This window comes from Callorhinchus milii, unplaced genomic scaffold (assembly GCF_018977255.1).
Source record: "Callorhinchus milii isolate IMCB2004 unplaced genomic scaffold, IMCB_Cmil_1.0 Scaffold2, whole genome shotgun sequence".
Classification (NCBI taxonomy): Eukaryota; Metazoa; Chordata; class Chondrichthyes; order Chimaeriformes; family Callorhinchidae; genus Callorhinchus; species Callorhinchus milii.
This window is the reverse complement of record NW_024704743.1, coordinates 49,421,520-49,446,343: the sequence shown is the minus strand read 5'-3', so window position 1 is coordinate 49,446,343 and position 24,824 is coordinate 49,421,520. Positions and strand designations below refer to the sequence as shown.

At 40.5% G+C, this 24,824-nt stretch overlaps 1 protein-coding gene and 1 non-coding gene across 2 annotated transcripts in view; one reads left to right on the top strand and one right to left on the bottom strand.

Moving 5' to 3' along the window:
- Positions 1-414: 414 nt before the first annotated feature.
- bcl2a (BCL2 apoptosis regulator a) overlaps positions 415-24,824 on the top strand; it is a 69,625-nt gene continuing 45,215 nt past the window's right edge. The window contains exon 1 of the mRNA XM_007900541.2: positions 415-995. Coding sequence (XP_007898732.1) covers positions 516-995 — 480 coding nt within the window. The 5' untranslated portion in view covers positions 415-515. The remainder of the gene's footprint in view (positions 996-24,824) is intronic.
- Positions 20,372-20,443, bottom strand: trnam-cau. The gene has a single exon. It is a non-coding gene; the product is annotated as a tRNA-Met (tRNA).

Here is a 24,824-nt window from a genome sequence, read left to right as displayed (position 1 = left end):
CCGAAAGGAAAACCGGGGATGTTTTAAAAGAGAAGGTGAGAGAGGTGTGGGTGGGGTGGGGGTGGGGGTGGGGGGGAGGAAGGAAAGGATGGTGTTTGGAGACCTCGAGCTCAGCTAAACCGGACCACAGCAAGAGATTCCCTCCCAAAAAAAAAAGCCTAACACTTTACTCCTTTCAATACATATATATATATATATATATAATACATATATATATATTGTTTTAGTTTGGGGATTGGAAGAGTTTGGGTTTGTTTTGGACGAGCTTGGTATTTGCCACCAGGTTTGTGTGTGCGTGTGTGTGTGTGTGAAGAGAAAGGAGGGAAAGAGAGAAAGAAGAGAAGAGAGAGAGAGAGACAGAGAGAGAAAGAGAGAAATCGAGAGAGAGAGACAGAGAGACAGACAGAGAGACGGACAGACAGACAGACAGAGAGAGGCTGTGGTGGGTGAGGATGCTGTGCTGGTGCTGAGTTGGGAAGTGTTTGCTGACTGGTCTCCGGGGCTGGTTTGCAGCCATGTCCTACGAGAGCCGTGAGCTGGTGTTTCACTACCTGTATTACCGTGTGTCCCGGCACGGCTATGTGTGGGAGGAGGCTCTGGGCAGCGCTGCCGACTCCCCGCACACCAGCACCCCCCCGGCCCCGGCCCCGGCCCCCGCCCCCGCCTCGGCCGCCCTGGAGAAGCTGCACCGTGTCCTGCGGGAGGTGGGCGACAGCTTCGAGCGGCAGTACCAGCAGGAGTTCGCCGACATCGCGCTGCAGATGCGCTTTGAGCCGGACGGCGCCCGCAGCCGCTTCGACGCTGTGGCCGAGGAGCTGTTCCGAGATGGGATCAACTGGGGCCGCATCGTGGCTTTCTTCGTCTTCGGCGGCACCTTGTGCGTGGAGAGCTGCAAGAGGAGGGACATGGCCCCGCTGGTGGACAGCATCGCCGCCTGGATGACCGCCTACCTGGACAGCAGCCTGGCCAACTGGATCAGCGCCAATGGAGACTGGGTATGTGCAGGGCACCCACTGCCCGAGTGTGTGCAGGGCACCCACTGCCCGAGTGTGTGCAGGGCACCCACTGCCCGAGTGTGTGGGTGTAGGGTACCCATTGCCCTATGTGTGTGTGTAGGGTACCCATTGCCCTGTGTGTGTGTGTGTATGTATAGGGTACCCATTGCCCTATGTGTGTGTGTGTGTGTATAGGGTACCCATTGCCCTATGTGTGTGTGTGTGTATGTGTGTGTGTGTATATAGAGTACCTATAGCGCTATATGTGTAAGGAACCCATTGCCCAGTGTGTGTGAGAGGGAGCTGTCTGTCTCCCCCATGTGTATGCGTTTGCTTTTTTTTCCAGTTAATCTATCTGCCCATCTGCATCACCCTATGTTTATTTTTCTTATCTTCCACCTACGCATCGGTTTGCTTTACCCAACCCACCTACATCACCCACCATCAGCCTGCTTACCTGCCAGCCCACCTACAACGCCCACAGTCTTATTTGCTTGCATGCCCACCTACTCATCTACTCGCTTACTTGCCCACTTGTATCACCCACTATATTTTTTTCTTATTTGTCCACTTTTTTTCTCGTGGGCAGCTAAACAGAAAAATACACCTACATCATTTCAATACCTGTGTGTTTTTCTAAAGAAAAATGTTCATGCATGCGTTGTATCTTGTTTTTTGTACATCTCGTTCTGTGTCTGCCTACCTTTAAAAACGATCTATGCAAATATCTTGTGTGTGTTGGGGGAAGCATTGTTGATTATTGTATCATTTCATAATTCTTTATGCAACGCTTCCTTTTGACTTGTTGAAAAAGACAAATATTTGTTTCGTTAGATATTCGGTCGACTTTTAAACCACTCAGACTTGGAACACTTCAGCTCTCTTCCATTTCTATTCAATTCTTGTGAAATTGTTTGAACTGTGTTGAATAACTTCCGCAGGAACATTTCTGCTATTGTTTATATTGCAGCTATTTATGTAGATTACAGTGCTTTTTACTCCTGTATATCTATATACGGGAGTATGAATCACTCTGCCACTGTAACCCAATGACAGACAGGCACTCCACGTGCAAGATATATTATTATCACCCACGTGCTACTCTCAGTATGAGAACCAGGAGTGATTACCTCATTGGGTTCATGTAAAAGTTTGGTCTGGTCTGTTTCTGTGGTCGGCAATATGTTATACAATGACGATTGACGGAATATAGCACTAATTAGTCTCCAAGATTTGTCAAGAACTTGTCTGATCAATATCCAGTGTCTGGACAGTCGTTAACTACCATCAGTAGTGCTTGCAGTCAATGACCAGTTTTACATGGTTTACAGGTTCCACAGTTATTTTCTTAGGAGTTCATGATTCACTTCTGGCTGAAACATTTTGCAATGTTCGCTATGTTTTGCATGCCTGGTAGTGCTCTGAGACACTATCCAGTGTGAAGGATGATGTATAAATGCAAGTTGTTGTTGTAATTTAGAGCGTTTGAGCAATTTTTACATTTAATCAGCGAAGGTTTGCATTTTTAAGTAAAATACACTCTTTAGTGTTTAAAAAATGATTATTCTATCATTTCATAAACAGAAAATGTAATCCACAAGTTAACCCTTGGACTGAAGCTAAGGTGAAATGCATTCTGATTCACTAAACTTCTCTAACAAGGTACATGAGGGTAAATGTTATTAGGGCCTCTTATTTGAATTAACTTGAGACATTTGTTGCTGTCGGAGTTTAATTGTTGGACTTTTAAATGCAGAATCTTATGCTAAATGGAAATGGCCATTTCCAGAAACTGAAGGAATATCTGTTAGCTAATACAGTCTGCACATCATGAAATTTAATTGTAAAAATGTGCATAGGACTGTTTGTCTGACTTAAGCTTTTTGTTGTGTTTTATATTTCACTTAGCTTCCATTTTAATTATCTGCGCTTGTTAAACCAGCACAAAATTGGGTCTGGGTATTAATCATCTGAACTACAATTCCAGCATATGTGCAGTGGCAGATTATAGCTCCACCTCATTTGTGTAAATCATTATCCCCTCTCTCATCTTTCCTTCTCCATATGAAAACATCTGTCGGCATTGGATCGTCCTATAACGACCATTCATATTATTTATCAGATCAAACTTATGTACTGCTAAGAATAAATTTATTGACGATCAAGAATGGAAGATGTTGCCCTTGTTGTCTTTTGGTCTAACTTGTGCCTTTGAGTAACATTTTATTAATGCATTTCTTTTTATAAAAATCCACAATAACAGCAAATTTAAAGGGTTCATCTTATTGGTCATTCAAACTTCCTCAGTCCTGTTTACTTTAAATTAATTGCTAATCTGGATCTGCGCTGTGAAAATGCGGTAAATGATTAACAGTTGTAAACACCTCTGGGTTCATCTGGATTAGCCTCATGGTTTGAGTAAATACAGTAGTTGATATGTTGTATATTATATGTAACAAAACATCTAGTCTTTCAGGCAGTGTCTTTGATCAAAATTATTGCAGGTGCTGAAATTCTTATTAACTTTCCAAAGGAAGGCAGGACGTTTAGCTTTGATGCATTCCGTGTCTTGAATTTGCTTCCTTGGATGTTTGATCCTTGTAAAGCAATTGAATAATCCAAAGTGCCAGTATGCACACAATATGTAAATACAACAACTGTTTAATCTTTTGGTTCTTACAAACCTATCAAGCCTACTTATTTCAAATCATTACTTCAATTTTTAAAATATATTCCCTGCTTTGTGACTACTTTTGATTTTGCTTAAAAAGAAAGGATATTCTCCTAAACTCCATATGTCCAATTAATTACCAAGGGCTCAAACAAAACACTGGTGCAACGTTTTCCATTTTGGACCTGATGTTTTTGATCAGATTTCACAGCTCTTCTTATTTTAAAAATATATAAATACAGTACTAACAAAAGAGAGAAAATATAATGTGTTATACATAGGAAATGCAGTGATATTTGTGCAAGCAAGTCAACTTTTTAAGAAAATGTACTCGTCCAAAGGCTTAGGTTGCATAGATGTTGCTCAATTTCATTTTGTAGAAAGTGGAGACATAATGCTTTGTGCTCTAATCCTCTAGTCTCCAGGTAATCAAACAAAGAGATGTGTTCCAAGCTTTTTCTGTTCATCAAGCTTTTTTATTGTGTTCTTGATCTGTATGTTAATTTTATTAATAATAATAATTGCATTTAATATGGGTAAGTCAGCTAAAAACGGTTTATCAAGATTTACAGTAAAGTCTAGTAATTTTCTAGGAGGTGAGATTCAGAGATTTTGTCGAATTGTGACCTGATCAGGACCAGTTTCTAAAAACTGCATGAGCTGGTTTGTGTTTGTTGTTGTAGAAGTGGATGTTTTCATTAGCAAATGGAACAGGAAGGCATGAAACTCCGTTTCCTTTAGAATTGAAAATGAATGGAACCTTTGTAACTCTTAATTCAAAGACGGAGAAGCTTAAATTTTTCCAAGAAATATTGTCCTGAAATGTTCCGTGGGCTGCTGCCACCTGACCAGTTGAGCAGTGTTCAACTAAAGTGATCAACCCTCTACTAAAGCACCTCATTCGTCTTGGATGCTGCCCACAGAACGTAAATGTTTGACTGTATTTGCAGTTTACCTGAAGAGACAGACTGGACCTCAGTTTAGCATCTCATCAGAAGAATAGCAACTCTGACAATGTAGTGCTCTTTTCTTTCCCCATACTCAAGTCAACCTAGACTATTGAAGGAAAGGACTGTAGGATTTATTTCCTTTACTTTTTTGTCACTTTGTGTGTAGCTTTGTTTGTTGGTGCCTTTATCCACTAATCCAGCAAAAAGTCAAATAAACTATATATACAACTATGTGGACTTAGTTTGTATCAGGTGATCCCATGCGAAACATGATATTGGACATTTGAGTGTTTCCTTGACTTCTGTGTCTCTTTTGCATACAGCCTGTTATGTAGAAACGTGATGTGAGTGAAAATTTTTTTAAAAAAAGTTCTGTAACATTTGCATATCTGTGCAATGGGTTTTGTTTATTTCTGAAAGCCCATTAATTATGTCACTGCTCAACAGATGGAGGATTTGCATGGCTCTGATTCCCATTTTATGAATTGGCATCTGTGAGAAAGGTAGTAACACATCAAATGCCAAGTGCGAAGAGGTCCTCAAAAATTGAAAACATCCGCTTGGCTACATCATCCTCTTCTCCCCCCCACCCCACCATGTCCTCTTCCACCCCACCCAGACCATCCACACTGACTTCTGCCTCTGCCACGACTCCTGACATTCCTCCCTCCTTACACTCCTTTGCCCCCATTTCTCCCTCCTCTCCCTCAACCACAATCACCCGGATGAAGTTCACCATTTGCTGCCTCGACCACGTCCCGACCCAGCAGCTGGTCACTCAACTCCCTCTCCTCTCCCCCCTGCTGGCTTTCATTTCATCTCGGCAAATGGTTTCTTTTCCCACCCCCGCCCAGTCACCTGCGGGGTACCCCAGGGCTCCATCCTTGGCCCTCTTCTTTTCCTTATCTATATGTTCCCTCTGGGCGATGTTATCCACATGTATGCGGATGATACACAAATCTACTTTGGCTCCTCCAGTACCACGTCCAGGTCCGCCGATGTTTTATCAGCTTGTCTGGCAGACATCAGGGCCTGGATGAGTGTAAACTTCCTGCAGCTGAATATGGACAAGAGGGAAGCCATACTCCTTGGCTCCTGTCAAGGTCTTCACTCCTGCGGATCTAAGCTCCTCAACCTCCCTGGGCTCTCCCTCACACTCACCGAACCAGTGCGCAACCTAGGTGTCCAGTTTGACCTCCAGTTTGTCCTTCCTCCTCCACATTAGGTCCCTGACCAGGATCGCCTTCTTCCACCTCCACCACATTGCCCGCCTCTGACTGTACCTTACCCCAAAAGTAGCCGAAACTCTCGTGCATATATTTGTCATCTCCCGCTTGGATTACTCAAACACAGTCCTCGCCAGTCTCCTTAACTCCACCATTGAAAAGATCCATCTGATTCAAAACTCTGCCCTCCGCATACTAACCCGAACCAAACTCCGTACCGAAACTCTGGAACACTCTCCCTCAATTCCTTTGCCTTGCTCCCTCTTTCCCCTCTTTCAAGTCCCGCTTGAAAACTTTTCTCTTAGACCGTGCTTACGGCCACCTTCCCCCGGCCTGGAGTCAGGCTCCGCCGCTGTTAAGCGCTCTGAAACGCTACCCTTAGTGGTGGGCACTATATAAGTGCAAGTTGCCATTGTTGTGTGTTGGAAAACAAATTCATATGAATAGGAGATAAAATGAGATCTCTCACCCTGGAATAAACCTGGCATATGTTATGAGAGCTGACTAGAAATCCTGCAGCTAATATTCTTATGGGCAAACTTTTAGAGATCTTTGTATGGATAATATTAATAATCAATTAGAAATGCATGGGTTGGCTAACCACAATTGGGATGAATTTGTTAAAACAAGTTATGCTCGACAAATCTTAAGAATTGTTTGATGAATTAACCGAGAGAATAAATAAAAGTAATGCTGTGGATGTGCTGTATATGGATTTTCAGAAGTCTTTTGATAAGATCTGTGTTTGGAAGACAGCTTTTCTACATGTAAATGATTGTTAGGATGTGGAATGCACTTCCAACAAACCTTATGTGGTGGTCGAGGCAGGATCCATATTAGCTTTCAAGAAGAAACTAGATAGATATCTAAAAAGAAATAATTTATAGGGGTATGGGGAAAAGGCAGGGAAATGGAACTGACTGTATCCTTGTTTCAAAGAGAGCCAGCATGATGAGCCAAATGGCTACCGCGCTGCTGTAAAGTTCTATGATGTGCCAAAGCTACCTCTCATAAACAACTTTATTTTAAAAATTGTTTATACATCTGATGGCCAAAGTTTAAAAATAATGAAAGGAAAGAACCTGCATTTTTTTTAGAATTCTTGAATTCTGCCATATTCAATCAAGAAAACGTATTTGGTTGGCTGACCGAAAAGGTTGGCCATCACTGCGATAGATCCTTGGTTTAAAACCTTATCCCAGTACATTAATACACTGGAGTATCAGACTAGACAATGAGCCCATGTCCTCCTGACATGGCCATCTGCCCGTAAATGGAAGAGCCACCTACTGAGCCATAGAGAGAGGAACAGCTGAACTCTTAATCTTCAACTACAATATTTTGACAACAATGTGTATGTGTGTGTCATAATAATAATCTTTGCATTTGATATAGCTCTTTATCACGTTGCTGAGATGTCTCAAATTATTATTATTGAAGCGCTTCACAGATATTGTGTAAAGTGGATTGACTATGTATTTTGTAGGTGAAATGTGCTTGAAAGGGGAGTGTGAACTGGCTGAAGGAGAGGTGCAAAATAGTTATTGAGCTATGATGGATTTGGGGCTCTTCCTTTTAGTTTTACTTTGGTATCTAGGTTTGCAAGGTTTTTATACTCCAATGCGAGAATTTACCAGTCTGGTGTGCTTTTATTTGCATCGTTTCTGTTGAGATTAGAAGCATGGGTTTTAACTCCATATCTAATTATGCTTTCAATGCTGAGTTCTAGTCGACCGCTTTTATTTACGTTTTTGGAGTAGTCAGTCGGCCAGCTGTGAGTGAGTGTGACTAAGACAGCAGGGAGCTGTCAGAGGATCATACCCACGTGGCTGACTGACCACCTAAATGTAAACAAAGCATGAGCCTCACATTACTGTACTACAATCTGAGTCACCAAATAGATTTATTTTTCTCTGTTAGTGTGAGGTTTAGGGATCTATTTTCGGAATTTGAGGGGGCTGAAGTTGTTTTTTTAGAAAGACTATGCATAAGACATTGTTTTCTTAGTTTATAAACATGAAAAATATGTTTATTTGCTGTTCTTTCAAATAGTTTAAAACACCTTTGGTGTATACAACTCTCCCCCCCCCCCCCTCCCCCCCCAAACACACACACACACACACGCTCACATGCACACGCACACATACTCTCAAATGTGTTCCCTCTTGTTAAGGTGTTGCTCATGTTAGAGAGGGGTGCTGGCAACTCTGGTACCTCATTCAAATATCCCTCCTTGATGGATAACCCACACACTGAGTGGATCAGTAAGTTCTACCATTGTGCTAAATATCAGAGCTAAGCTTAATTTTGTCCATGTTTAACATTCATGCATGCACTTTTCAGTTTAAAAATATTAATGGATTTTGGAACAGGATTGAAGGTTAAAGTGGCTTTCACATAGTTAAATGTTTCAAAGTGCTTAATGTATGAGTTGTTGATGAAAGTTAACAAATGATCAATTATTATTGATATTATGTGGACCACAATGTGTTTTTTGCATCTGGGCTTATGGAAATAACATTGGAAAATGCAATGGTCACCTTTGAATCTTTTTTTAAATTATAAAAGCTTTCGCCTCCTTTCTTCTCATTTCTGTTTGAGATAAAAACAACTTGGCATGAAAACTAACTTTAAACATAAATTTTGAGGTAGTGGAAAACCCCAGACTCTAGACTAGAATAACAGAGATCATTCTTTGAATTGAAAATAGCATAAGAACATTACAACAAGGTCTCATCTGTCTGTTCAGATGCATATTCAGGATCCCAGGACATGATTCAAAATGAAAAGGGAGTTTATCATGGTTTCCTGTCCCAACAATTCCCCACTTAAAACAAGTGGGCCGTTCATTTCATGTCTGTTGGTGGGACATTGCTGTGAACACATTGTCTGCCATGTTTGCTTACAAATCAATCAAGTCACTGTACTTTACAGAAAACTCTGAAACACTTTGAAATGTTTCAGTTTGATGATGCTCTTTGTTAAATGCAACGATTATTAATGTTCTAAGAAACAAGAGGTGCATGCTGTCATTTGTCCTTGCAGCCTGTTCGTGTCCGAATAAATGAGTTTGTCTATGGTGCTCAGAGTTGAAAAGGGTCCTAAAGAACAGAAAACCTTAACTGTTGTGTGACAATTTTGTTCCATAACCTTTTGTGTTTCACTGACCACATAATTCTGAATTTCAATTCACATCAGGTAATTTTTCTGTATTAATCAAATTATCTTTCGAAGGCTGTTCGTTCATGTTGAATATAAAGTATGTGACTTGGCATCAATAATGTCTAATATAGGAGAGAGCGATTTGTGTAAGATTGATTTGGGTGTTGCTGCTGAACATAGTGGTTTTGTGGGAAAGTAGCAGTGGGTGGTGGGGGTTGATACAGGTTGGAGAATACGTAGGTGTGTGTGTGTCTGTCTATCTGTCTGAAGTCTCAGAGGAATGCACAGGTGTTGAGATACATAGTTGCTGATACTTTTTTTTTAAACAAATAAAATACCTGGAAGTGAGTGAGCGAGAGAGAGAAAGTGTAGGAAGATGCAAGCCACCTACTCAGTGCAACAGCCCATGAAACGCCTACATCTGCTGTTTGATTGTATTCAGTCTGTCTGTGAGATCTTCTTGTTTTTGGATGTGGTGTAGCCTGTTTTTTGCCATATAAAACCATAGATTCAATCAGTAAGCTATTTTTGTTTACCTTTTTATCTGCTGTATTTGTCTGAATTCTTCCTTGAATACGGTTGATCTTACAACACTTTTGTTTATCGAAACTGGTTGTGCATTTGGTTTAGTTTTTTTAAAAAAAAGTTGGCATCTTCATAAAAGTTAACCTAGAGAGACAGCAAAGGTATCACTCAAAGAGTTTATTTAGAAACACCTTGGAAGAAATCCAACACATTTTGCAGCTGTGTAAAGACCAGAAAAGTTTCCAAATATACTTTTTTTCCAAACGGAATGTTTCCTTAAGATTTTTTTCAGAATTGCAGTTACAGTAGAATTATTTGATATTTGCCAGAAGTTTGAAAGTTGACGTGTGTATGATAAAGAATTAATGACTATATCAAAATCAATGGGTTGTTAAAAAAAATGTTCTTGAAGCCTGTACTCTGCAGTACCACATAGTGACTTTATCCCAGTGTGTCTTCTCTTTGAGTGGGTGCTTTGCTATGCCGAAGAGCTCGACCTTATCTCAATATCTGTGCATACTAGTATGAAGAAATGCTGTTTTGGACACCCTATATATTTACCTCAATGCATTTGGTGTAAAATGCACAATGCTACAGTAGCTGAGCTGCACATGATGTGGAAGTGATAAATGGGATTATAAATATGGTAAAATTTGTGCCTGGGCAGAAGGAATCATTTAGACAGCAGTTGTAATTCAGGTAATAACATTTAGATGTATAGAAATACAGTAACTACTCTTAATTTTAAAAGAAGCATTGCTTTACATAAGTGGTGGCCATCCTTTTTGGTTGGCCAACCAAAAATTTCTTTATCGATTGACTATTTCTTGATTTATGACCACCCCTTAAATCTCGCTACTCAGTAGCTACTGGATACAAAACATTGATTTAACATATTTCCCTAAACTAGTGCAAATGTTCGGCGGCTTCTTCTTGACGCTCCTGTGGGCCATTGGTTGGCCCCCACTGCTTTACAGTAATGATGAGACTGAATGTTGAATTTTACTAAATGCGTCGCTTAACTGGAAAACGTTTAAATACAAATCTGTTGACTAATTTATAGACAATCCTATAACTGCTCTTAAAAAAAAGAACAGTTTGTCTAGACACTATGCTGTACTTTCAGCCTTCTTTGAGAGAATACTATAGTCATCTGATGCACCCAGTCTGCATTTATGGTCAATCAGCAGACAGACAGCGAAATTTGTGCTTTTGAAGTTTGCTTTTTTGTAAATGCAGCTTCTGCTTTAAATATTGGGCATTTGTGAGATCAATTCTTTACTTTTTATAAATAGCCAGAGCAACACTGTTGTCGGTAAATGGGTTGCATAGCACAGGTTTAGTTTGTAGTAGTTGCTAGTGAACTAAATCATGCATTTTCTTAATTTTGAACAGCTTTGTTTTCAACCATCAGAGGAATTATCTTAGTGAATGGCTCGTTGCGGGTTATGTTGAAGACTTCATTACTGTAAAATATTATATAGGCTTTTTAATGGTATTATTTGATAATTTAGCATTGAAAATTAATCGGCATGAAAATGATAGATTTTTAAAAAATAGAGGGTTTAGGGGATATGGAGATAGGGCAGGTAATTAGAGTTAGGTCTGAAGATCAGCCATGATCTTATCGAATAGAGGGCAGGCTCGAGGGGCCGAATGGCCTACTCCTGCTCCCAATTCTTATTTTCTTATGTTCTTAACTGGAGAGAAAATTTGAATACAGATATGGTGACTTGTTTCTAGTTTGTTCATAAGAGTTGATAAGTGTTTAACTGATTCAGTACTCGAATAGGTAGGAAATTAATCACAACCCATCTTTGATATAACTTTCTCTTTCAACACCCCCTCCTTTGTGGTCGATGAGTCAGTGACTAGAGGACATCAATTTAAGATAACTAGCAAAAGGGTAAATGGGGAGGATAGGAAAGTTTTTTTTTCATGCATCGATTAGTTAGGATATGGAATGCCCTGTCAGGAGGGATGGTTGAGACAGAATCCGTATTAGTTTTCAAAAGAGGACTAGATAAATACCTAAAAGGGAGTAAGATCTGGAGTATGGGGGCAGGTAAATGCGATCGAAAGGATTGTTCTTAAAAGAGCCAGCACAGACACAATGGCCTGAATAGCCTCCTTTTGTAAATTTCTTTGGTTCATTGCATAAGGTCTGTTCGGCTGTTTATTTTTGGCCTTGGGGTTGCTCCCATAACATTTGTAAGAAAATAGTTTATTATTTTGTCACCTGGAATGCAAAGCTGGAGTGAAGGGTTCACGTGGGTCTTTGTCACTCAGCGTGTTTTGAGATTAGAAAGTGGATTGCATGTGTGCAGATCTTCAACTCTTCAGACTATTCTCTGACTTCTAAAAATCTCTGAAGCATTCTAGTAATTATGACAACTTATGGGTATACAGCGCTATTCACGGTGGGAAGATGTCTCAAAGTGCTTTCAACCAACCTGCTGGGAGGTTTCTTAATTTTTAGGTGGTGGGGGGAGGGGGTGGTGATATGGGGGGGGGGGGGTGAAGGAGAGAGGCCCAAAATGCGTAATCATGATTACTCTTGTGAAATGAAGAAATATCTGAGCAGCAGTAATTCAGTTGTGGGTTTGATTTTTAATTTTGCCCTGTTTTTCAAACCCTCCTCAATATTTTTGTTGAGTCAGAATGTCGCTAGTAGGGGAACCACATTTGGCATTCACATCTTTGTTAGGGAGAGACAGATTGGTCAAGTTCCCTCTACTAATTACTCGACATCTGGTAAGAAGCCCCCCCCCCCCCCCACTCCCATCCCCTCCAGCTGTCAAATAGCCTGCCGGCAGTCACAGTCTGTCAGGGCTTGTACATGAATAATTGCTGCCTTCTGGTAACTTGCCCAAGTAGCTGACACCTATAGAACTATACTCTTGTAGAGGGGGGGAAAAAAGTTAAATGCCTAAGGGAGGGTGGGAGAGCCAGAGAGCAAATTAAATAAACTGAGGACTGAAAGCATCCTTAGTGTGAGGATTGTCCTTGGGATTGAACTAGACATGTTGAAATTCAGATTAAATGGCCTTGACCCATCAAAATATGAGCTGAATCTGAAACACCACTTTGACTCTTCATCCCTAAAGTTGTGCTATTGAGTTTTGAGCCACCTGAAAGTATTCTTAGTGTGAGGGTTGCTTCAGAAATTGGTACCTGAGACTTTCCGAGCTTAACTCCTTGCATTTTTGGAGGGTTTGTAAATTCAGACATGGGAGAAAACTATTCAGCTGACCAAAGATCATCTCTCAAGTATGTTAACTTTCCCATCAAATTGCATTTGGATGAAGCCCAATGTTCTTGCATCCATTACCATATTTGGTAAATTAAAGGGATAAAATCACACTTTTGAATAGAGTTTTGATATCTGTTCCGAATTTACTTTAACCCAGAATCCTTTTAGTCCTGCTTTTTTTTAATCTTGAAGCAACTGACTGAGTTTGGAGTCTCTATACAGTTCATGTTGTGTATGTTTGATCAGGTCTCCTCACCCCTCCCCCTGCACATTCCTTCTTTTCATACTGTAAATCTTCTGTTTCTTGTAGTTCCCCTTAACTCATTCACTTCAACCTTTTGGATCAATCATGCTTCATTTTCTGTTTTCAAAGGAAATTGTGTGTGGAGGGCATGATAATAAACTCATGTTCGAAGATTAGTCTCATTAATAGACATGCACTCTACAATTCTCAGTAAAGATCCTACCTTTTTCAAATAACTTTCCCACATGTTAAGGTATCCCAAACTTCGCACAAGGAAACTGCTAATATTTTATAATCACACTAAGTGGAGGGGTATGGGGGAAAGGCAGATAAATAGGGCTGAATGAAATACTCTTTCAAAGAGCCAGCATAGACGCAAGGAGCCAGCGTAGACGCAAGGAGCCAGCGTAGACGCAAGGAGCCAGCGTAGACACAAGGAGCCAGCGTAGACACAAGGAGCCAGCGTAGACGCAAGGAGTCAGCGTAGACGCAAGGAGTCAGTGTAGACGCAAGGAGCCGAATGTGCCACATTCTATGCTGTAAGTTTCTAATGTGATATCAATGTAACAAAATAATAATATGTGTTTATATAAAATAGTAGCTCATTGAACAAAATATTCAATTGACTGGCAACAAGGTTTCACTTCAGTCCAATAATCAGGTAAACAAGCTTGACCATGCAATAGACTGAGAAGAGTGACCATGATTTGGATTAAAATTCCTGTGTACCCTGAAGATTCAATGATTGAAGTACATTGTATGGTATGGCACTGTGTCTACCAGGAAAGTGCCAGGTTTGATCCATTGTGTAGTTACTCAGGTGTGGTAGTGCTGACACTATTCTCTCTGGGTTGAAAGGAGGACAAAACAACCAAGGTTCCTTCTTCTGATCACTTCTGATCACTTTCTATGCCTAAGGGTATTCAAGAAAGATGGGATTTGGTTGTGATAACTCGTGGATCACCCTTCAACATACAACATACAACATACAACCTTCAGTATGTAGTGATAGTTCATGTATGCATATTATAACTTTCAGGAAGTTAGTGAGAACAATCCTAGGATAAAAGAACAAATGTTCCTCTATCGTACACAATATGGTACAATTCGGGTTGTGTCATGGCAACACACAACGCAGCTGTAGAAGTATCAGAAAATGTTAAATAACAAACATGTGCTGCATTCGAAGTGAACTGCTGCACCATTTCTAATCTTGGTGACTGAATGATCTGTTTTGGGGCCAAATCAAAGGTTCTGGGTAATAATCCAGAACAATGGCACTAATTCAATGAGAAAAATTGCAGAGCACTTCCAAACCAAACCTTCATCTTGTGATCCCTTACTCATATGTCATATGGCCAACTTCTGTTTTTTTTCATACGTTCTTACCAGCGTGCTTCCAATCTTGGCATTGCTCACACTGTGTAAATTACTGTTAACAATCGATCATGCTTTTTCATCTCGCTCTCTCTGTTGTGCTGTTCACTCTGGTTTGTTTAGTCTTTTGAAATGCCTATTCGTCACCTCATTTATTCAGTGGGAGTGCAGGCTTGATCGTGGCTATTCATTGAGGTTGCAGACAAGCCAGCTAAGTGTTCCAAAGATGGAACAAGGATTACCATTCAACTATCAAGTGACTGAAAATTCCTCACGTGCTACACACATCAACTTGCAGCATTTTTTTTGTCTGGCTTTAAATTGTAAAATCTGAAGTGTGGCCATTGCTCTGGGTACATTTACTTCAAATCTGCTAACGCAGACATAAGAAAGCATGGAACATGAAAAGGCCATTAAACCCACTTCTTCCACAGATCATGGAAACAGAATGTCATTGTAGACTTCACTCCACCCACCATCCTGGGGAAAAGTTTCTGCATTGATGCTCCCTGATCACCAAAGGTCATCAACTAAAAGTCATCTTGTCCCATAGACTATTTGTACAGAACAGTTTATACCCATCCCTAGAACCTTCATGACTGTTTCAACCAGATACAGTTCACTCCTAATAACTCGATCCTGACTTAACTTGTCACTACTGCTTGTCGTCATGTTGTCATTTATTTATATATTTATACATATGCCTAACTCACCACTCCTGATAACTCATCACTGAACCTTTTCCCCTTGGAATTATGAGTTATCTGGAGTTTGCTAGTTCATTTTTGAGGGTGTTACATTGCATAGTAGCATCTACTTTAGTTAAAAATCAGTTCTACATCTTCACTCCTGGGAGGAGACCTTGGACAAGGTAAACCCATTGCAGATTTACTCTATTAACACACAATGAGCACTGAATCTTTTTATGTGGTAAATCTTGCATACAAATGTGGAGACCTGTAGCTTAGTGGTTAGAGCACTCGCTTTGCAAGCGAGAGACCTGAGTTCAATTCCAGGCAGAGGGCGAAACCTTGGGCAAGTTTCCTTACTCCACACAGAGCCTAATAATAATCCCTCCAAAAAAACAAAAAACAATAATAAATTGTTCATTTTCAATCCACGACTGTTTGTGGGACATTGCTGTGCGCAATTGGCTGCCGCGTTCGCCCATAAATATACAGTCAATTCACTTTACAGTATATTCTGTGAAGCGCTTTGGGACGTCCTCCCGACGTGAAAAGCGCTATATCAAATGCAAGGATTATTGTTATTATTATTATTAGTGGTTAGAGCACTCGCCTCGCAAGCGTTCGATTCCTGACAGGGCAAAAAGTTGCGCGAGTTTCCTTACTCCACATGCCCCTGTTCATCTAGGAGTAAGTAGGAACCCGATTGTTAGTTGATTGGCACATCGCTTTTCCGGGGGTAATAATCCCTTCAAAAAAATAAATAAATAACTAATAATAATTTTGTCACTCAATCTACAACTGCTTGTGGGACACTGCTGTGCCCAATTGGCTGCTGCGTTTCGCCCAGAAAATATACAGTCAATTTCCTTTACAGTATATTCTGTGAAGTGCTTTGAGACGTCTAGAAGATATGATAAGGAGCTATATCAAATGCAAAGATTGTTATTAAGTCCTGTTGAGGGATTTTGCCATTCTTGTTAACTGCTGCAGATAAAAGATTGTTTTTTGCACCTCCAATAACATCGCTGTTCATAAGAAAGGGAATTTCTCCTTAGTGGAGAAAATTTAAAAAATAATCGGTGAATCAATTAAAATTGGAAAATGACAAGCCTGTTCTTCCCAGACAAATAGTAAAATAATTGTGCTCACAAAATGTGTTTTTAAGTAGAAAGATACTTGTTAGACTTCTAGATATAGATGCTTATTTTCGTCAGGACCTTCCTCATTTGGAGGAGATGGTCTTTTATTTATATATTTTACTTTGCATAATGCCAGAAATTACATTGAAATCTGTAAAGGCTAATTCTTGGGCTCGTTAGACTGCACCATTTGACTTCAAGATCCTCACACTCGTCTACAAAACCCTTCATGCCCTGGCACCTCCATGCCTTTCTGACCTGCTTACTCCCCACTCCACTACGCACCAACTCTGTTCGGCTGTTTACGGCCTCTTGCCTATCCCTCGTCGCCTCAGGGCCACCATTGGAGGCTGTGAAACAGTGCTGTGAAATTTTGAAACCTGAACACCTTCTTTCTGATTGTGCTTACCTTCCCTCTCCCTCTCCCCTGGCTCTGAGTCAGGCTCCGCCACTGTTAAGCGCTCCGAGACAATAAGAAGGTCGCTACATAATGCAAGCTGCTTTTGTTGATATCTTTGAAGTCACTTGAAGCAGAGATTAATTTTCAGATGAATTGGTTGAGCCATTTTGGAGGCTTTGATACAAGAACTCTGCCGAATTTGTGGTTCAGAAATGGAGGATCTTTTGCATCGTGCACAAAGGCAAACCTTTGTCTCCAGATTCACTGCAAAACCCTTGTTCACAGACTAGGTTTATTGTCTTTAGAAAAGAGAAAGAACTCCATGAAAATCCCACAGGGATTACATTTTGCAGTTTAATTCTGAATGTTTAGCACTTTCTTTTGTACTAAGCATAGAGTATATAATTGGCCTGCCATACTATTTGCGGTATAAGAGACCTGGTAAAGAAATTGTGATTTATAGCACATGGGAAAGAACTTTACAGATAGTTACTGTCTTCTTATGTCTGTTTTTGAAGACAAATGTAGCAGCAATTTCTGCCATCAACACATCGCCGACAACATTCAGGTGGAAAAAAACACAATCTGGAGGTCTGTGGCCAGGACAGCAAGAGAACCTCAGTCAGTACCTTGGGATCGTTAGCATCTACCTAAACAGGCACACAGTACCTCGGTTTACTATCTCATCCAAAAGATGGCACCTTTGAGAATTCAGGACTACTGCATTGCAGCTTAGATCAAGACACAGAGTTCCAACTTAGAGCTTGAATCCACTGTTTTCTGACCTGAAAGTGCTACCAACTGACTTTAGCTGACACAGCTGATAAGTGTATAGAGTACGTACTCTGTACTCTATACACTTAAGTATATACAATACAATATACACTTCTGCAGCACCTTTTATGTCAGGAGGACACCTGAAAGAGCTTGGAACTTTGCCAGGTAGTGCTTTCAATAGCAAGTTATTAAGCGTTTAGCTGGTTAGATGCCAGTAGTTTATGATGCATTTACTTGGCTCATGGCTTGCAATTACTGTATCAGACTATATTTCATAAATCATATTTCTTTTTGGTAGGCTGGGTGGCTGACACATGTGGAAATCCATCATCATGCTTAAGATATCCAAAACAAACTGAGAATTCCATGTGTGCCACCTCACTTGGAAATTACCGAAGGTTAGCAAGAACCGAGACACGCGGACACCAGAGTGTGCGTTGGGCTACTACTAGGGTCTAAACAGCTAAAACTGCATAGCTTGCCATTGAAAGCACTATCAGGCAAGCTTCTCACTGCTTGTCCACTTAGGGCCACCCTACCCATTAGTTAGAGTTGAGGGGAAGAATCCCTGTTCCCAGTGACTGGCCAGGTTTTCTATAAAATTACTTTGATGAGCTATTTGTCAAGCATCATGGATTTTTGTACTCTTCTGTTTGATATGAGTGGAAACTAACATTGTTTAGTCACTACAATGTTATTCGTCTAACAAATACCTTAACTACATTTTATAGTAAATACTGTGAGGCTCTTTGAGATGTTTTGACAATGTGATGAGATGCTATGTATCATAATCCTTGCATTTGATATAGTACCTTTCACATCATTTAGATGTTTGAAAGCGCTTCACATGATTTACTGTAAAGTGGATTGACTGTAATTTTGGTGGGCGTGCAAGAATTATTCTTTATTATTGTAAATGAATCATTATTTATTATTGTAAATGAATCAACAGTGTAGTGAAAATCCCTAATGTTTTAAAAAAAACTTGTGATGTATGAAATTCATAAGCTTGTACCCTAAGGAGATTTGGGCATTCTCTTTAAATCAACTAGATTAATGCTGTAGCCTGTGGCATTTCCAGTAAGCATGAAGCTAAATTCCTCTGACTAATATACTCTGGTAGTGAAACAGATCTTAATTGTCTGGCATTGACTCAATGCAGTTATTGGTAGACATTGTGAGACTAGGGAATTTTTAAATCTTCGATGCCTATGTTGATAATGGGAAAGCACGCAGAGGCCACGAGAGCTGCGAATCACCACAGTGAGCACTTTCAGGGCCGATCTTTGTTGCATCCACGCTCTCGGTGTTTTTTTAAAAATGTTTTTTTAAAAAAAGAATTCTTTGATATACAGTCAGATGTGTAATCCTCCCACCATAGTGAAAAGTAAATCATTTTGAAAGGTCATGGGTGTAACCCTTCCTGAGCATCCAGTCTGCACTGTGGACTGTTTCTTTTGGGTGGCCTTGCTGCTGACTGTGCTCCCTACAATGTGGCCAAGATATTATTGTTGTCTGTTCCAAGGGCCATTTATGATCGCAAGCTTATTGTGAACATTGTAGGTCTAATTGTGTACCTGTGGTTGTGCAGAACTGAAATTTGCTACTAACATTCTGAGACATTTTCTGGAAAGTACCTTCCCCCAAATCTCTGCCTTTATTTCCTTGACAACCATCTTAAAATGTATCTGACCGTCAGTTCTGTCAAGATGCCCTCCTTTCCTCCTTGCTTGGTGATCCCCATCATCTTTGTGAAGTTCTGTCAAGATGTCATTGACATATGCAAGGATTTGTACTTATTTACTTTAAATTTTTTATCCGCACTGGAATATATTCAACATTGTGGGGTACTTGAGTGAGCAAAAATAGTATTGCATAAGTTACCACAAAAAATACTAATTTCAGTGTTGTGCCATAACAACAACAGCTTGCATTTATATAGTGCCCATAATAATAATAATATTCACACATGATAGTGGCTTGGAGCACTGACTACTTTTTATAGCATCTTTTTTAAACGATATTGAAGTGGAGACTTCTGGCCTTTTGTTGAAAGCCCTCTTAAGTTGAAGAGTTCTCCTAAAATATTGGGTATCTTTCTACTCTATTCACATCTTTGTGCATTCTCTTGTTCACAGTTGTTGCTTTAGCACTCAGTACTACTTAACGCTGCATTTTCATACAACTTAAATGTGGTATTGCTCAAAACTGCAAAAAAAAGACTTTTTTTTACAGTTGGATCTTGCCAAATTCCTAGATAAGATGGCTTAAGGACACCATATGTCAAAATGAGTCAATAAACTTGTGATTTCTCTCCCCCTTGCCTCCCCCCAGACATTGTCCTGTTGTGGTTTCTGTCATTAGTATAATGGAATTTTAATTCATGCTGTATCCTGTCCGAATATTGATATTTCATTAATCCACTCTGCATTGATGAAATATTTACATGGTGCCAGTTCTACATTTATTATTAAAGAAAGACGGGTGATGTGTCAGGTCCAGGAGTGGTGCTTGTGCTTGGTGTGCAGTTTTCCCTTGTGCTCATCAGCTGAAATATGTACCAGATTTCAGCAAAAGCCTTTTTTTCCTCTTCAATATCAAGTTTTGCCATCTCAAGGTGAAAGTCATTTAGCGCTTCGAAATGATGGAACCTTCCCCATTTCAAGCACCCAAATAATAATAATAATCCTTGCATTTGATATAGTGCCTTATCACGTCTTCGAGACGTCTCAAAGAGCTTCGCAGAATATACTGTTAAGTGAATTGACTATATACTTTGTGAGCGAAATGTGGCAGCCAATTGCGCACGGTGTCCCACAAATGTGGATTGAAGTGATCAATTTATTATTTTTTTAAGGAATTATTACCTCCGGAAAAATAATCTGCCAATTGACTAACAGCCAGGTTCCTACTTACTGCTAGATAAACAGAGGCATGTGGAGTAAGGAAACTTGCCCAACCTTTCGCCCTGCCGGGAATTGAACCCAGGTCTCTCGCTTATGCGGCGAGTGCTCTAACCACTGAGCTGCAGGACTCCACAAGCATCGAACACTTCCAAGTCATTTATAGCACTGATGGGATGTTGAGTTAAGATCTGCAAATCTTATCTAACCTGCCCTGTTCTTAAACTAGCCCCAATATCAGAAGAGAGAAACCTTTACATATGTAATATTTCTGTGCTGCTTTTCTGGCCCTTTGAGCAAGATTAATAATAAATAATAATCCTTGCATTTGATATAGCGCTTTTCACGTCTTCTCGACATCTCAAAGCGCTCCAAAAAATAGACTGTAAGGTGAATTGACTGTATACTTGTGGGCAAAACACGGCAGCCAATTGCGCACAGCAGTGTCCCACATTGCAAATTACAGACTGCAAATTTACGCCAAAATTATTGGCAATTTCAGTCTGCCCAATTAATCCAGTATTCAGTTGGGAAACCTTGTATGCAGTTACATTGCACATTTTATCAATGATATTTCTGCATCAAATAGATGTTTGGTATATAGGAAAACTCGAGATTTGAGTGACATTGATTTAATAATTCTGTTGTAGAGATAGAGATAGTTTATGAATTATCTGTGAACAGCAGCAGCGTAAATTGTTTTGATGCAGAGTGCACTATTATGCTTAAAACAAAATCGAGTTTAAAAGTTCTTAGTTGTCCAATGTTGCTGTTGGAGATGAGCCATACTTCTAGCTCTTTAATAACTTAAAAATGCTGTGGCTCGGTTGTGTACCACAAAGATCTGCTTTCCATCGCCTCAGCCCAGATGGGAATGATGTGGAGCAGGGACACCTTAACTGTGGTTTACTCTATAGTGGAATTAATCCACTTGAGAGCGCATTGAATTGGTGCCTGCAGTTAAACTGAGCCGTTAACAACCACGAGTCCCATACGTTTATCCTCGGGGTTCTCTCCTTGGTCCTCTCTTCCTTGTCACCTATATGCAGCCCCACCTGTAGACATGAGGTTCACTTCTACATGTGCTTGGAAGGACACCAGGCTCAATCTAGCCTCGATTCTAGGACCAATGCTGTTCTGATCAATTTACCTGATAGACATCAAATCCTGGATGAGTTCTGTCTTTTGGCAGTTGAATGTCGACGAGACTGAGGGTCTCTTGCTTGGCTCTTATCTGTTTGCGGAAAACTGCTGTACGCAATTTTTTCGCACCACAGAATATACAGTCAATACACTTTAGTATATTCTGGGAGCGCTTTGAGACGTCTGAATGATGTAATGAAGCTCTACACCGAATGCAAGTATTAGTATTTTTGTCAGCATCTCCTCACAGCTGCTGATGGCATCATACTGCATGGATTCCTCACTGCACCTCCCGAACCTTCATGTCTTGCTCAACCCCCAGCTGTGCTTCAAACCTTACGTTGGAACTTGCATTCGCTCTGTTCTCACAATATCATCAGCCTGCGTCATGTTCTCTTCTCTCCCCCACCCCAGCTGCTGTCCTATGTAAGACTGTTGGGTAATGAAAGTTGTAATTGTCAGATATTTGCCTTCAAAACAATACACAGTCACTACACTTTACTACAGTAAAATCCTGCGCTGCTGTTAGAAGCACTCCTGACGTGAAAGGTACTGTATGAAAAGCAACAATGATAATATTCATCGCCTCCAGGCTCGATTACTGTAACACCCTGCTTGTTGAACTCCACCTCCTTCCCTGCACAAGCTGCAGACTCACCTGCTTGGCTCTTGTCAGCTCCTCCGCCTCGCACTCCCTTGCCTTCTTCAAGGCCCACATCAAGACCCTCCTCTTTGATCGTGCCTTCAGTCATCCTCCCACCCCCATCCCCCTTTGATCTTCACACCTCTTGATTCCAGTTACTTGCTCGGGTGCAAACCCTTGAATGTCCAGCATCTTGGGACGTCTTCCTAATGTGAAAAGCACTATATAACTGGAAATTGTTGTTGTTGACTCCACTGGCTTTTCACCCCCAATGGATCATTGAAGTTTCTCAGGCTTCATTCTAACAATTTATTAATCAACCCATTACTCCCTTTGCTCAGCAAGCATCTCAGCTCAGCAAAACTCATTTGTTGAGTTTAGTCAAATTGTCCATGTATTCTCACCTACTGTTTTCAGTGAGTGATATCAATGATTTCCATAGAAACCTGATGAGGAATTGTGAGTACAGAACATTTGAGGACTGGCTGTCCACCTCTGGAATAATTTGTAATTCAAACAATTGTGCTGAATCACACCCAAAAACATCGCCGGAATTGGATTGTATTCCGTTGACGTAGTTTGGAACATAACTGATATTTTATTTTAAAATCCCATGATACTGGGCAAAACCTGTTTATAGAAACTCCGAACTTTCTTTTCAATCTGCTTCTTTTGCTAACCCCCCGGTGGTTTATTCAATGATGAATACACTTTGACACAATGAATTTGTGCTGAAACAATGACCTATAAATATGGTTTAAAATTAGTACAGTACAGGCAGAATATTACACATTGGACTAAATTGTAGCGTATTGCCAAGAATCCAAGGACGTTTAGGTCTGGCAGATGGTCACAACCCTCCTTTTACTACATTCAAGTGTAAGATAACTAACTGTTCACTGGTGCTTTTATAGAACTCAAAATCCAACTCGTCCAACTGTATGCAACCCTCAGTGTTTCATCTGCGTTATTGTACATATCAAGTGGTAAAGGGAAAGGGGAAACCTTTTCATCAAGGTAACCACACATGATAAACTAGCAGCTGGAGAGGACCCAGTGCTGCTGAAATTAGATCTTCACCAGCTGCTGCTTGTCTGAAGGTGGATTATTGAAACAAGGTGGTCAAGGCCTGTTGTAACCTGACTCGTTCTTCCTTTCATTGATTATGGACATTAAGTGTCGCCTGCTTGTAAACTGCTTTTGATGTGGTTCAGTACAGCAAGTAATTTAAGTGAGCCAGGGATCCGACATTGCGATTGTAAAAGGGGCTGGTTAAACCTGCTGCATCCAGTTTCTTGTATGTGGTGGGGGAGGGGGATGGAGGAAATACTCTGTCAAAAATATTCAACTTTATTCCCTGACTCTTTACAGTGAAGGCTGGGAATAAAGGTCTTTTGCTCGATAGTGGGTATTTCTGTTTTCACACTGGATTTAAAATAATAATAATCCTTGCATTTGAAATAGTCTTTTCACATCTTTGAGACGTTTCAAAGTGCTTCACAGAATATACTGTAAAGTGAATTGACTGTATATTTTGTGGGCAAAATGCGGCAGCCAATTGCGCACAGCAGTGTCCCATAAACGGTCGTGGATTGAGTGACCAAATTATTATTTATTTTTAAGGGATTATTACTCACAGAAAAGTGACCCGCCAGTCGACTAACAAACAGGTTCCTACTTACTGCTAGGTAAACAGAAGCATGTGGAGTAAGGAAATTCACCCAAAGTTTCACCCTGCCCAGGGTTTAAACCCAAGTTCTCTCCCCTGCGAGGCCAGTGCTCTAACCATGAAGATACAGAACTCCATTTATTTATGTACTTTTAGAAAGAAGGCATTTTTTCAGCACCTTATATCAAATGCCTTAAAGGCACAATACAATAATTACTATTGGTGCTCTGGAGCCCTTCAGCACTCTGAGATGCTACTCTGTGTGAAAGATGTTATGTAAATACAAGTTGGCGTGGTTGTCAATTTTGGTGACTATTTCTGTGGGTAAAGGTGATAGTTATTTTTCGTGATAACAGGTCCCACAGGTTACCATGAGGCAAATGACCAATTTGTCTGGAGGAATGTTAGTTAGGTCATCAGGAGAAACTCCCTTCCTCTTTTCGAATACTGTTGTGGAATTTTTTTGACGTCCGACTGAGCAAGTTGGGACTTGGGTTTGCTGTATCCCCTGAAGGTCTGCATCAGGTGTGTCAGTCCCCCAGTGCTGAACTGGAGTGTCAGTTTTGATTACAAGCCACATCCTCCCCAGACCATCCACACATCCATTGATTTTTCTCTTTCCTTCTCCCCCCCCCCGGCCACTTAGCTTGGCAGTGTTGTACAGCTCAATTGCTGGCTTGGCTTACGTCAGCTAAATCAGCACGGTTATTCTCATGTGGAGCATTCTGGTGTGGAGGGCTTGATTCTACACTCGACAGTGCCTTTGCCAACTAGGCCCTCAGAGAAGCTTTTTACGGGTTGATTAGGATCTTGATTGTACAACATAATTTACTTTACAATCATTGATTCTTCCAGCTGCATATTGTTACCGTTGAAGTGAGTGAAAAGTTGAAACCGCAAATGCTTCCTTTATATAAAGCGGAGAGAGCAATTGATATGTCCTGGGAAACAATTTGACTTCATTCTGACCATTTACAGTAAATACAGTAATTTTGTTTAGTAAGTCAAAAGTGAAATGTTTGCTGTTTTGTGTTGTGGCTTCACCTTGAATAAGCCCA